The 13608-nt window shown below is 45.6% G+C and overlaps 1 protein-coding gene across 1 annotated transcript in view; it reads left to right on the plus strand.

Moving 5' to 3' along the window:
• The window catches only part of NOS1AP (nitric oxide synthase 1 adaptor protein), a 49619-nt gene that overhangs the window by 12648 nt on the left and 23363 nt on the right, over positions 1 to 13608 (plus strand). Inside the window, exon 2 of the mRNA XM_035123416.2 lies at positions 6146 to 6217. Coding sequence (XP_034979307.2) covers positions 6146 to 6217 — 72 coding nt within the window. The remainder of the gene's footprint in view (positions 1 to 6145; positions 6218 to 13608) is intronic.

The raw sequence follows: 13608 nt of genomic DNA on the forward strand, positions 1-13608 counted from the left end.
GAGCTTACTGAGGCCGGGCATCTCTTCCATTTTGGTCCTCTCTGCCCAATTTGCTTAGGCACTTAGAGTTGTAGTAACGTAACCCAACTCATTTCAGTGAGTTTACTCTGAATGGGGATGGAAAGAGGCAGCTGTTTCCCTTCTGAGCACAGGCGAACCATAGCAGTTCCCAATCCCTTTTCCCTGGAATCTCCTGACATCCCTGACTGAAATTGTGTCTCAGTTTCAATCTCTCACCCAAAGACAAGATCCATGGCATCTGGTGAAGAGATATGAGGATTTTAAAGGTAATGGGTAACTTAGATAGTAGAAATTCCTGCAACTGCAACATATCTTGAACTACTCCAAACTAATCCCCAAAACTTAACCTCCATGAGAGGGGACGCTACGATTTTGCTGAGCAAATAGTTTTTCCTGGTATATAGCCCCAATCTGATGTCTTACAATGTGACTTCTCTTGCTGTTTATCCTTTCCTGGGACTTGGTAAATGGTTCATTTTAAAGGTAAAGGGACCCCTGACCATTAGGTCCAGTCGTGGCCGACTCTGGGGTTGCGCGCTCATCTCGCATTATTGGCCGAGGGAGCCGGCGTATAGCTTCCAGGTCATGTGGCCAGCATGACAAAGCCGCTTCTGGCAAACCAGAGCAGCACATGGAAACGCCGTTTACCTTCCCGCTGTAGCGGTTCCTATTTATCTACTTGCATTTTGACGTGCTTTCGAACTGCTAGGTTGGCAGGAGCTGGGACCAAGCAATGGGAGCTCACCCCGTCACAGGGATTCGAACCGCCGACCTTCTGATCAGCAAGCCCTAGGCTCAGTGGTTTAACCACAGTGTGGGTAACTTAGATAGTAGAAATTCCTGCAACTGCAACATATCTTGAACTCCAAACTAATCCCCAAAACTTAACCTCCATGAGAGGGGATGCTACGATTTTGCTGAGCAAATAGTTTTTCCTGGTATATAGCCCCAATCTGATGTCTTACAATGTGACTTCTCTTGCTGTTTATCCTTTCCTGGGACTTGGTAAATGGTTCATTTTACGTATCATAAATCCCTGCATACAGTCGTACCTCTACTTAAATATCCCTCTGGATACGAAATCTTTGGGTTATGGCCACGGCAAACCCAGAAGTGTATACTTCCAGGTTTCGCCGTGCGTGCATGCGCAGGAGCACTCAATTGCGCCATGTGCGCGCGCCTATATTTTCGGGGTGTGAACGGACACTTGGAACGAATTAAGTGTGTATCCGGAGGGTCCACTGTATTTTATAAAACTATACCATTTAGTCTTCCGTTATTGCATCCATGAAAGCTTGTTTACACTGTTGAATTTATCTTAATGCTGTCAGTGACACTTTCCCCCATTCACCTGTTGGGGGTACGGTTAGTGAGCAGAAAACAAGCTCTGTGGTCCAGGTGAGAACCAGGTGCTGTAGGGGATTTCTGATCCTTCCGGCCATTTTTGCCATTTCGGCATAATCCATCAATTTAATCTGCCATTCTTCTCTGGTAGGGACTTTTATCTTCCCTACCAGAGCCACACTTCACCTCACATGGAATATCTGTTCGAGGATCAGGATCACTGGTGTTTTGGGTTTTGCTTTTGTTTTCAAAGCACCACCTGAAGCTCAGCTGTTTAACATCACTTGGGGAAACAAAGTTGGCACAAGTGGTGGGACATAAACCCTTTCCTACCCCTAATCTAAACCACTCCAATAAACACTTGAAACTGCTATTAGATCTCTGGGAGAGAAAAAGACAGGTATACAACAGCCATAAGGGAGGTAGAGAGAGAGATAACTGTTTTTAAACTAAGGCAAATGGAAATGTGCACAGAAAGTTTGCAATTAAAGGCAAATGGTTTGACTAACAGGGTTATATTTTTGTGAGGTGTGGGGCCAGAAAGTCGGAAGCCTTTGTGTGTGTGAGAAGCAGACCTTCCTGTATTCTGAATAGAACTATGCTGGCTTTCCCAGAAGATATCTAGAAAATTAATAGGGGGTACTTGATTAGTAAAAAAAAGAGAGCCTTTGCAGTAAAACGAAGCCATCTGGATATAAACTAGCTGGGTTTACACATCCCTTTCCCCCCTTTGAAAGCTCAGCTAAGGATGTCCTGCAAGTGGAATGGTGCTTCAATATTTTATTACGGGCCTTTGCACATTGTTCACAATATTTACATGCCATTCATTCCAGCCCCTTCCCCAAAAAGAAGACCTCCCTGTTTGTTTGAGATAAATATAAATAATAATTCATGTGTACTAAAACTCAGTCTAAGTTGTTTGTTGTTGTTGTTGTTTTTAAAAAAACTTTAACCACATCAGTTAACAAACATGGATACATATGCTATAACGCTATTGCTTTAGTTAAATAAATTGTTTAAATTGTTATTAAGGAAATGATTATTTTTCTCCTTCCAATAAAGTACAGCAGAAAAGTTGTCCATATGTAAACAGTTAACTTATTAAACCTCACAATAATTTCATAATTATCTGTTTATTTCTAATAGTATAACCAAATCAGTAATTTTTGATATAGCTGTAAAAACTACTCTGAAAATTTATTATTCCAAAAATGAAACCTTCATCTGGTTGTAAATATTAAGAGTATACCAGCAAGAATGAGTCTTTCTGTAAAAGGATGATTTAAATCATGTCTTACTGATTTAAATTGTGGTTTAAATCGATTTGATTTAAATCAAATCCATCCTGATTAGCAGGATTTTAATCTCACTTGTAATGCAAGAAATCCTATGGATAATATGGATAGATACAAAATATAGATTCTGAAATAATATGCCATTGAAAACACTGACAACAGGAGGGAGTCTTGGGAGTCAGAGAAATCTCTCTATATGGATATGTATTTGGTTTTGTTATAAATTGATATTTTGTAAAAAAATCAAATAAAAATGATTTCAAAAATACCCAAAACATTCAAATCAATCAGATCCTAAAAACAGAACACCCCCTCCTCCCAGTGGGATAGCTTTGATGAAATACCGCCCCGTAGTAGAAAGTCTCACGCCTGCTCAGAGGAATTAAATGTTGTGCATTTTGCTGGCATTGTAGCGTTGAAAGAATGAGAATGCCCATCCCATCTGAAGACTAAGCCTCGTTTGCCCTCTGTGAACTGCCAAAATCATCAAAACCATAGAGTTTCTGAAGTTTGCGAAGACGTCAGATAGGCAAACCAAATTACAGCCCTCTTTGTCACCTGGTTCTGTATGCTAAAACCAAGTTCAGATAATATCTTTCATAGTTCTTGGCATCCTCCTCTCCTAGCCCCCAACCAACATAGCTCTGAAGTTGGCCAGTGGTTGCATCTTGGGGAAGCATTCAGCTAAAGAATGGTGCAAGCAGAACAATTTCTGTTTGTGCAACAAGACTTCCCCCCCCTCTCCATGTGCCCCCTTTGCCATCCCCACATGTACTGGGGGGGAGGGGTTGGGGTGATATGATAGCCATGTTCAAATATATAAAAGGATGCCATATAGAAGAGGGTGAAAGGTTGCTTTCTGCTGCTCCAGAGAAGCAGACCCGGAGCAATGGATTCAAGCTACAAGAAAGAAGATTCCACCTAAACATTAGGAAGAGCTGTTCGACAGTGGAATTTGCTGCCAAGGAGTGTGGTGGAGTCTCCTTCTTTGGAGGTCTTTAAGCGGAGGCTTGACAGCCATCTGTCAGGAGTGCTTTGATGGTGTTTCCTGCTTGGCAGGGGGTTGGACTGGATGGCCCTTGTGGTCTCTTCCAACTCTAGGATTCTAGGATTCTACCTCAGAACAATGGCAAGTCCCATTATGCAAGTAAAAGTAATTCCACTTGTACAATAACATACTGTATTTGAATGCCACCCTTTGCTTAGTATTATAAAAAAGGAAAATCAACAAAAGCTACACGCTTAAAACTTCAAATTCAAAACATGGTTAATACCTATTTTCAAACCCAGGCTTTCCTCCTCTAGTTTGAACGTTAGTCCTGTCAAAGGCGGTCAACCATTTACTGCCGGGGGGGGGGGGTGTTTGCTTATTGAGATAATCCCACTTGCAAGATTTTGACTTGCAGAGAGCAATTTGGCAAAGTGGTTCTGTCTCTGGAAGAGTTTTCCAGAAAATTCTGGCATGGGATTCGCTGTGCTTTATCTGTCTCCCAAATCCTTACAGGCAGATGGTGGAGGGGGGACTGTTTTTATCACAGTGAGTGGTCTGAGTGGTCTTTCAGCCAAAGGACCTGAGTGAGGAAGAATGTGTCCGAAAGCTGCAGGCCTTGTGACCTCTGCTCAAGATATAATGCTTAGGGAAATGGCCTCCCTGTGAACCTAGAGCCCTTTTTTCACCACACTTACATTCTCCCTATGAAGGGACGCGGGTGGCACTGTGGTCTAAACCACGGAGCCTCTTGGGCTTGCTGATCGGAAGGTCGGCGGTTCGAATCCCCGCGACGGGGTGATTTCCCATTGCTGTGTCCCAGCTCCTGCCAACCTAGCGCAGTGTTTCTCAACCAGTGTGCCTCCAGATGTTTTGGGACTACAACTCCCATCATTCCTGACCACTGGTCTTGCTAGCTAGGGATGATGGGAGTTGTAGTCCCAAAACATCTGGAGGCACACTGGTTGAGAAACACTGACCTAGCAGTTCGAAAGCACACAAGTTCAAGTAGATAAATAGGTACCGCTGCAGCAGGAAGGTAAACGGTGTTTCCGTGCGCTCTGGTTTCCGTCACAGTGTCCCGTTGCGCCGGAAGCGGTTTAGTTCTGCTGGCCACATGACCTGGAAAACTTGTCTGCGGACAAACGCCGGCTTCCTCGGCCTGAAAGCGAGATGAGCGCTGCCACCCCACAGGGCTTGTGCTGGTCCCTGCAGCTTTCTTTCTGTTCCCCCTCCCACCCACCTCCAAAAATCTTAGAGCCAAGAGACAGCCAGAGAGGCATAATAAAATGCTTGTTTTATTGTGTGTGTGTTTTTTTTAAAAAAAAGTTTTAAAGATAATATCCCTTTCGGCAGCAGTGTGCTTAATCCCAAGCAAGCGTGTTTGGCATCAGGGCAGGCAGAAGCAAGCTCCATTTGTTTCCCTGTAATCGTAAAGATGCTGTGATTTCAGTGAGATTAAATGCAAAGCTGCACTTACTCAAAAGTGTTTGTTCTTATCAGGGTTGGCAAATTTATTTATTATTATTTTTGTTCCGAAATGCCAGACAAGTAGAAGCAGTTGTAAAGCATCAAATCAAATCAAATCAAATTTTATTAAACGGTCACAGACCAAATCGAGTTGTAAAGCATGGAACGGCAGTGGAGCAGAAAAGAGATACATTAATTGTGTGCTACTGAAGCCTTACTCACAGAGCCATCAAAAGGGACACACACCCCACACACAGAAGACCATTAAGCCCAAAGTCTAAAATCAGCTGCACCATTGAGATCGTGCATAACTTTCCTTGGACTGTGCTCACACTCCTGTTTATAGGACGCTCATCCTGTTTCCAGAGCTGGATTTTCAATACAAAACATATATGTATGCCATGCCTCATTATACGATACTCCTGTTTGATATGTTCTTTCTCAAACCACATTAAGACTGATTGGAATTCTTAAGCTGCTCCTACTTGGTCTCTAGCCAAGGCATGAACCCCCTAAAAAAAGGTAAAGGACCCCTGGACAGTTAAGTCCAGTCAAAGGCGACTATGGGGTTGCGGCGCTCATCTCGCTTTCAGTCGAGGGAGCCGGCGTTTGTCCACAGACAGCTTTCTGGACCATATGGCCAGCAGGACTAAACCACTTCTGGCACAATGGAACACGTGATGGAAACCAGAGTGCCCAGAAACGCTGTTTACCTTCCCGCCGCAGCGGTACCTATTTATCTACTTGCACTGGTGTGCTTTCGAACTGCTAGGTTGGCAGGAGCTGGGACAGAGCAACGGGCGCTCACCCCGTCGTGGGGAATCAAACCGCCAACCTTCCAATCGGCAAGCTGAAGAGACTCAGTGGTTTAGACCACAGCACCACCCGTGTCCCTAACGCAGGGTAAAGACACCCCCAGCCCAACAAGGCCCCCTTGATGCATACAGAACAGAAGCAAAGTGAAGCCATGAAGGAAAGTTTGACTCTTGCCTTTTTGTTGCCTAACTCTTCTCTCTTTTCCTTCTAGTATATTGGCAGCCTAGATGTACCCCGGCCAAACAGCAGGGTGGAGATTGTCACAGCCATGAGACGCATTAGGGTAAGTGATTCCAGCACGCTTATAGATGTCTGCTGTATCCGAACAAGATTCATGTGAACGAGAGAGAGATATCCTAATTCTAGATGGTCGGGAGAGGTAACGCGCGAATGTCGCGATCCTTATTAAGCCCCTTGTAAGCTGGTGCTGGTAAACATGGTCCCTTCCGCAACGGCAGTGGCTCATGCTCTGTTTCTGCTCATAATAATTTTAGCAATATGAATTTTCATAGCACTACCAGTGCGCCTAGTTCTTTAGGAAGTAATAACAACAGCAGGAGGAAGTGTCCCTGCCCCAGAGAGCTTGCGATGTAAAATTCAACCCAGGAAGGCAGCTGCAGAAGAAAAATTGCGGGTTCAGTTCAGTTGCACCCTCACCTGTGTGCTAATCATTTCTGGCCTGAGGGCTCTAGTTACTCTTGGCCCATGGCAACAATTAGTTTGCCTGCCCTACCTCCCTCTGCCTCCTCACTGAATGTTTTTGGATTCTATATTAGCTGATAACATGGAGTACAGTGGATTTCATCGATAAGCTCATTCTAGAAACTTTGAATACAGTGGTACCTTGGTCGTCAAACTTAATCCGTTCGAAAACTAAGGCGTGGCTTCCGATTGGCTGCAGGATTGGCCAATCAGAAGCTGTGGAAGCCACGGCCGACATTTGGCTTCCAAAAAACATTCGCAAACTGGAACACTCAATTCTCCTTTGCCCAGCAAGTAACTGTGGTGCTGGAAGTGAAGCTAAGTCCTCAACTTGCAAATATAATTGCATAATGATAAAGTGGGGAATCATACATTTGCCACTGGTTTTTTTTTTAAAAAAAACATTCATTCATTTGCACAGAAGCAGCCATGTTATGCTACCCGCAACACACACACAAACACCCCCAGAGGTTTTTAATCCCCTCTCCTGATCTGCTGGGCCCAGGACTGGATTGCATGACCGAAGCCAATCTAGTGGTTACTGAAAGCCAAGGGGGATCCCCAAATGACCCTTTGTACAGGCAAGGAGTGGGGCGCGGGTGGCACTGTGGGTTAAACAACAGAACCTAGGGCTTGCGGATCAGAAGGTCGGCGGTTCAAATCCCCGCGACGGGGTGAGCTCCCGTTGCTCGGTCCCAGCTCCTGCCAACCTAGCAGTTCGAAAGCACACCAGTGCAAGTAGATAAATAGGTACCGCTACAGCGGGAAGGTAAAAGGCGTTTCCGTGCGCTGCTTTGGTTTGCCAGAAGCGACTTAGTCATGCTGGCCACAAGACCCGGAAGCTGTACGCTGGCTCCCTCGGCCAATAAAGCGAGATGAGCACCGCAACCCCAGAGTCATCCGCGACTGCACCTAATGGTCAGGGGTCCCTTTACCTTCTACAGGCAAGGAAGGGCTCTGGTTATCCCTGGGGTGTCTGCAGGGAGATGGAAACAGAATACCTTCCCAAGGGTTCTGGCAGGAGAGCAGACAAGAGGGATCCGTTCTGAGCCTGTGGGTGGGCAGCTAGAGAGGGAGAGGCGAGTGTGGGCTGCCCTGCTTCTGGCCCTCTTGCCAAGCAGGAGAGCCCATTCGCCTGCTGGGTCTGGTGGGGAAGGGGAGGAGGATCCAGCAGAAGGTGTGTGGCTTTGGTCTCTCTCTTCAGGGTGTCTTTAAGAGAGAAGCTAATGGGAGAAGATGCTTTCCTTTCTTTGGTGCTTCTTCACCCTGTCGGGAGCCTCCTGTCACAGTGGGAGAGCCTAGATGGCTCCCAGTGTTCAAGAAGCTGTTGAATTTGCCCCAGGAGGACCAGCGCTTCTTCGCTGCTCTCCGTTTCTGCGCAGCGATGAGCACAAGACTGTTATTGGAACAGGAAATTCTTGGCCAGTAGGCACGTCCCCGAGGTCTTCAACCTCTGTTCCCCTATCCCTGCTCAGCCGTGTGCTAATGAAGGGGGGGAGCAGAGTAATGGGAATTCCTCAGATTCCAGCCTTAATCTGTCGCTCTGGATTCCATCTCAAGCTCAGCAGACAGGGAGGGAGGGAGCTGCCTGCCAGACGTCTTGGAAGAGGGGGGGGCAGTCTAGCTTTTCCGGGAACTTAGAACTGCAAGGCCAACATAACCCAGGCAAAGGTGTGATGGGGCAGCAGCTGCCTTGTATTGAAGCCGAAGAACGAGAGAAACCCTGGCAAGGAGTACAACTTCCAAGCACTTAGCTAAGAAGTGTTTAAAATCCAGAATAGGACCTCGTTGCGGGGGGGGGGGGGAGTGTGTCAAAGCCCTAGGTCAGGCATAGGCAACCTTGGCTCCTCAGATGTTTTGGAACTACAACTCCCATGATCCATAGCTAACAGGGCCAGTGATCAGGGATCATGGGAGTTGTAGTTCCAAAACATCTGGAGAGCCAAGGTTGCCTATGCCTGCCCTAGGTCAATATAGATGCTTGGGATTTTAATGGACAGGTGTGCTTATGTTAGGACCAGTTGATGTTGTCGTGATTGGTGGGATTTTTATTAGTGTTTTATCAACTGACCCTTATTATGGTCAGCGGGGTGTGTGTGTGTAAGCGACGCTAGCATTTTCATGAATTTTTGAGACTTACTCTTTAAAGAGAGGGTTGAATTCCCCAATGTATATCCTATAGAGAAGAGCAGGGCAGACTTCAGCACATTAGCTCCTGCAGCATCCCTTGCCGCACCCCCATCCCATGGCTGCCAGGAATTTCTGCAGCACCCTGTTCCCTCCGTCGGGCTCTCTTGGAGAAACCACCTAGGCAGGACAGAGACACAGCGGTTGGACGGTGACCTTCGTAAACGCAGAAGGAAGGCCGGCCGGCCAATTGCTGCTGCTCATTTTGGAAGCCGCAGCCGCCTACCTTTTCCCTGCTCTTGCCAGGCACAACTCCATGCTTAAAAGCTCCCTGTCTGAGCAATGCTGCTGTCTCTCTGCCACAGCTGCTGCTGTTACCCCGAGCTTTCCCCATGCAAACCCGCTCTTTAGCGCTCCATCGGAGCAAACATCAAGTTGTGTTTCGAGCGGATTGTTGTTGGCTCCGATGGAGCTTTAAAGAGCGGGTTTCCATGGGGAAAGCCCCAGAGCAAAAATGACAAGCGGAAGAAATTGTGGGGCGGAGGGAACCAAGAGGAGCCCTCCGTGGCCCAGAGATGGAAGGAAAATAAAGTCCCTACCAGAGAAGAATGGCAGATCAAGATGATGGATTATGCCGAAATGCCAAAAATGACCAGAAGAATCACAAACCAGGAAGACCAAAATGTTCATAAGGAATTGGGTGTGTGTGTGTGTTATAATTTACAGTATCTTAAGAACCATTGTAAACAGCTAAAATTGTTGGTAGGATTGGAATGACACTTGTAGTTAAATGGTGAATTTTGGATAGAATGGAGATGTAAAAGATTTGGATTATCATAAAAGATGCAGGAGGAAATGATTAACAATAGGACCCACAAAAGGGGAGGAGGGAGGTCCTGGAGATTCTCTGGAATCTTGTCTTAATGTTGTATGTTGGGTATGTGATTGTAAAACTTTAATCTGAAATACCAAAAAATGAAGAAGAGGAAGAGGAAGAGGGAAGAAGAAGAAGGAGGAGGAGGAGGAGCCCTTCGTGGCTGCAGCACAAGAGTTTGCTCTGCCAGGGCCATTCAGGACAGCCTTTGCGGAAAGATCTAAGGAAGAAAGCCTGGGTTCTGGTGGCGCTTCTTTCCCGGGGGGGGGGGGGGGTCAGGTGATGGTTGGAGCCCTTCCCAATGTCTCCTTCCATGGATTTGCTGTCTGATATGCCACCCCCCCTTCCCGGCCGCTTCTTGTTTCTCTCTCCTCCCATGGACGGTGAGGAAGTGCAGCCCCCTTGCAGAGGAGTGTGGTAGCCTCTGGCATTTGTCAGGAATGCCTGGAATTGCTGTTGCATGTGGTCATTCTTCACCTTGGGCCTTTCCTAATCTGGAGGCAAGAGACTGGATAGAATGTGCTGAGTTTTAATATATTTTCCAGACCAACTAGAGTTTAATTAGCAGAACGCCCCCATATTCTATCAAAACAGAGTTCATTGCAAATGTTTATTTTTGCGTTCATTTGTTTGTTTGTGTTTGTCAAATTGTAATTTTAAATAAGAAAGAATCATGGGGGGGGGGGACAGTGTTGGGAAATCAAGTTCGCTTATGCCAATGTGACTTTTAGTCTAGCTTCTCTCCCTCTCTCTCTTTTTTAATTTAAAGTTTAACGTATAATTTCCACGTATAATTCTTGGTCATTATTGCAAACCATACAATTCAGTTCGTATAATCCTACACAACTACAAATTTCAGATTACAATGCTTTTAAAAAAAGAAGAAGAATCGGACCCATCTCAAAGAGCTAAATGTGACAGCAACATGCGAGTTTGTGTGATTGAGAATAACTGTATAAATGTCTGTCTTCCCATAAGGAGAAGCCCAGGGTTCCTGATCACATGGAGGAGCCCTTCATGTGTTTTCACTTGCACTGAACAGTGATTTCAAAGGCGCACTTGGTGCGTGGCCAGATGGCACGTCAAATGAATTATTGCTGGCAGCACATTCCTGCGCTCTCCTCATGCTTCCAATGAACTTTTTCCTTTTCTTTCTTTGGGGGCGCATGTGTCTAGAACTGATGAGGGACCTTCTCCTTGGGAAATATGGGAAGATGGTGAGCAGTTTGTCCCCCTGCCCCCCCCCAAAAAAAAATTCCTGGCAAGAACAAATGGTTCTGCCAGCCCTAGAGTTACTTTGCCAGCCTCTCTGCTCTGCAATCCCAGGTGGGTAAGTAAGACTGGCAAAGATCCGACCATGTGCCTAAAGCGATGGAGTAATCGGCTACCCAGGACGCGGGTGGCGCTGTGGTCTAAACGCCTGAGCCTCTTGGGCTTGCCAATCAGAAGGTCGGCGGTTTGAATCCCCGCAACAGGGTGAGCTCCCGTTGCTCTGTCCCAGCTTCGGCCAACCTAGCAGTTTGAAAGCATGTCAAAAGTGGAAGTAGATAAATAGGTACCTCTCCAGCGGGAAGGTAAACGGCGTTGCCGTGCGCTACTCTGGTTCCGCCAGAAGCGGCTTAGTCATGATACTGGCCACATGACCTGGAAAAACTGTCTGCGGACAAACGCCGGCTCCCTCGGCCTGTAAAGCGAGATGAGCGCCGCAACCCCAGAGTCGTCTGCGACTGGACCTAACTGTCAGGGGTCTTCTACCTTTTAAAAAAATGGCTACCCACGTTTCTCACGAGGAAAAAAGAAATCAGAAACGGGCCAGGGAAATCTGTATTGCCTTGCTTTTGTGGTGGCCTTTTTAAGCTGCAGAAACCTAGGTTAGATATGAGACCCCATGGGCACTTCGGCTGTTCTCCACAAGCCACCGTCCTAATAGATGCATTCTCTGTGGAGAGATTCTCATGGTTTCGCATCCCAAAAGTGTTCAGTAAAGAGGATGGAAGATTACCCACCCACTCAGTGAAAACTGATCTTGGGGAAAGGTCTCTAGGAATGGCATAGTTTATTCCTGAGCGGCCCGTTTTTTCTTTTGTCTGTTGCACCTCATACCTTGGTAAATTTTCCCCCTTTTGAACTCCCAAGGGCTTTGAAGCCTGGAGGATGTTAGATGGGAAGATCTTGTTGTTCCGTGCATTTGGACCGCTGGATTCAAGGATTTAAATATTTAGCAGGATCCTGAATAGCTGAATAGGATCCCAAGCATACTTTTCTACCTTTTTCCTGTTTATTTTTCTTTACTCCCCTTCCAACTCTTGCCTCTTCTGGAGGACAAAAAGGTTCCCACCGTTTTGTGACATGTTTGGTTGGTCCTAATAAAACTCTCCCTGGCCCGAATTTTATATGAATATTATGTAACCGCCCTGAATGTGTGTACGAGTTGGTTTTGCTTATGTAAACTCTTGAGAGGTGGAAGCAGTGTGCATTAATCTGACGAATTCTGTCACATGTGACCTTTTGAAAACAGGATCTTCCTGATTCTATGATATGATATTGGCACCAGGCCTATGCCCTTCTGTGACATTGTTGACGAGGAAATCCAGCTTTCTATCATGTTGCCATTCCCTGTTCCTGCCCCTGAATGATCGATATATGCCCCTCTTTTGGTGGTTTGCAAATGCAGAATTCCATGCTGGTCACCTGCCTGGAGCGAGTCTGACCCATGGAGCGATTCTGTGGACAAATAAGGGTTGTAGAGATGACATGAAGCAGCTTCCCATAGGAGAAGCTTCCTTTAGGAGATAGTTACACTCGGACAAGTCTTTGTAAATGTGCTTCTCAGCAGCCCAATGGTCAGTTAAGGCCGGTATCTGGCTTGAGGACATGCCGGTGGCTAACCAAGCCAGAAAACAGATCTGTCGACTCAGGATTTTACCGGGAGGCATTGATGTTTTTATTAAAGATAAGATACAACATTTAAGAGTTTGCATGTGGTTACAGAAGTGGATTTTTTAATATATTTTTTACAAATGGTACAGATCTGTAACTAGTATATTCCGGCGTATTATAAGACGACCCCCAACTTTTCCAGTTAAAATATAGAGTTTGGGATGTACTCGCCGTATAAATAAGACAACCCGGCGTATAAGACGACCCCCAACTTTTGAGAAGATTTTCTTGGGTTAAAAAGTAGTCTTATACGCAGGAATATACAGTAATAAAGAAAGTGGAGGGCTACTTGAGCCCATGGGAATGAAATGAAATACATATGTGGTGGACCTGTAAAAGGGTAAAAAAGTGATGGGAAATAATTCATAATGAACTGAATTTTTTTTATTAAAAAAACACACTCCCCCCCCCACCAAAAAAAAGCCAGAGTCCTTTCTGTTGGGGATAATTCAGACTGAAATTCCCAGATGTCAAAAAAAAGGTTATGCCACTACTGCGGCCCATGTTTTGTTACCCCCAAAATGGAAAACGAGTGAGGTTCCAACTAAAGAAGATTGGCAAATTAAACTGATGGAATATGCGCAGCTTGCGGACCTAACATATAGAATAAGAATAACATATAGACCAGGCATCCCCAAACTTTGGCCCTCCAGATGTTTTGGACTACAATTCCCATCTTCCCTGACCTCTGGTCCTGTTAGCTAGGGATCATGGGAGTTGTAGGCCAAAACATCTGGAGGGCCGCAGTTTGGGGGTGCCTGATATAGAATAAGAAGATTGGGGGAAAATTTATTGAATATATGGAGGGAAATTGTGTATATTTGAAAACGTGGGCAGCATTAAGAGAAATCCAGCAGTGTAAATAAGTTTTGGTGGATGCAATAATAGAATACTGAATGGTTTAGTTTATGTAAAATATTCAGCGGTTTATGTTGTGCAAAATGAACCATGGAAAGAGAGGAAAGGAAGTCATTGATATTTTAAGGTTGTTTAAGTGGATATTCTAAAATGTAAAACAGGAATTTAATAAA

The sequence above is a fragment of the Zootoca vivipara genome, chromosome 7 (assembly GCF_963506605.1).
Source record: "Zootoca vivipara chromosome 7, rZooViv1.1, whole genome shotgun sequence".
NCBI classification, from domain to species: Eukaryota; Metazoa; Chordata; class Lepidosauria; order Squamata; family Lacertidae; genus Zootoca; species Zootoca vivipara.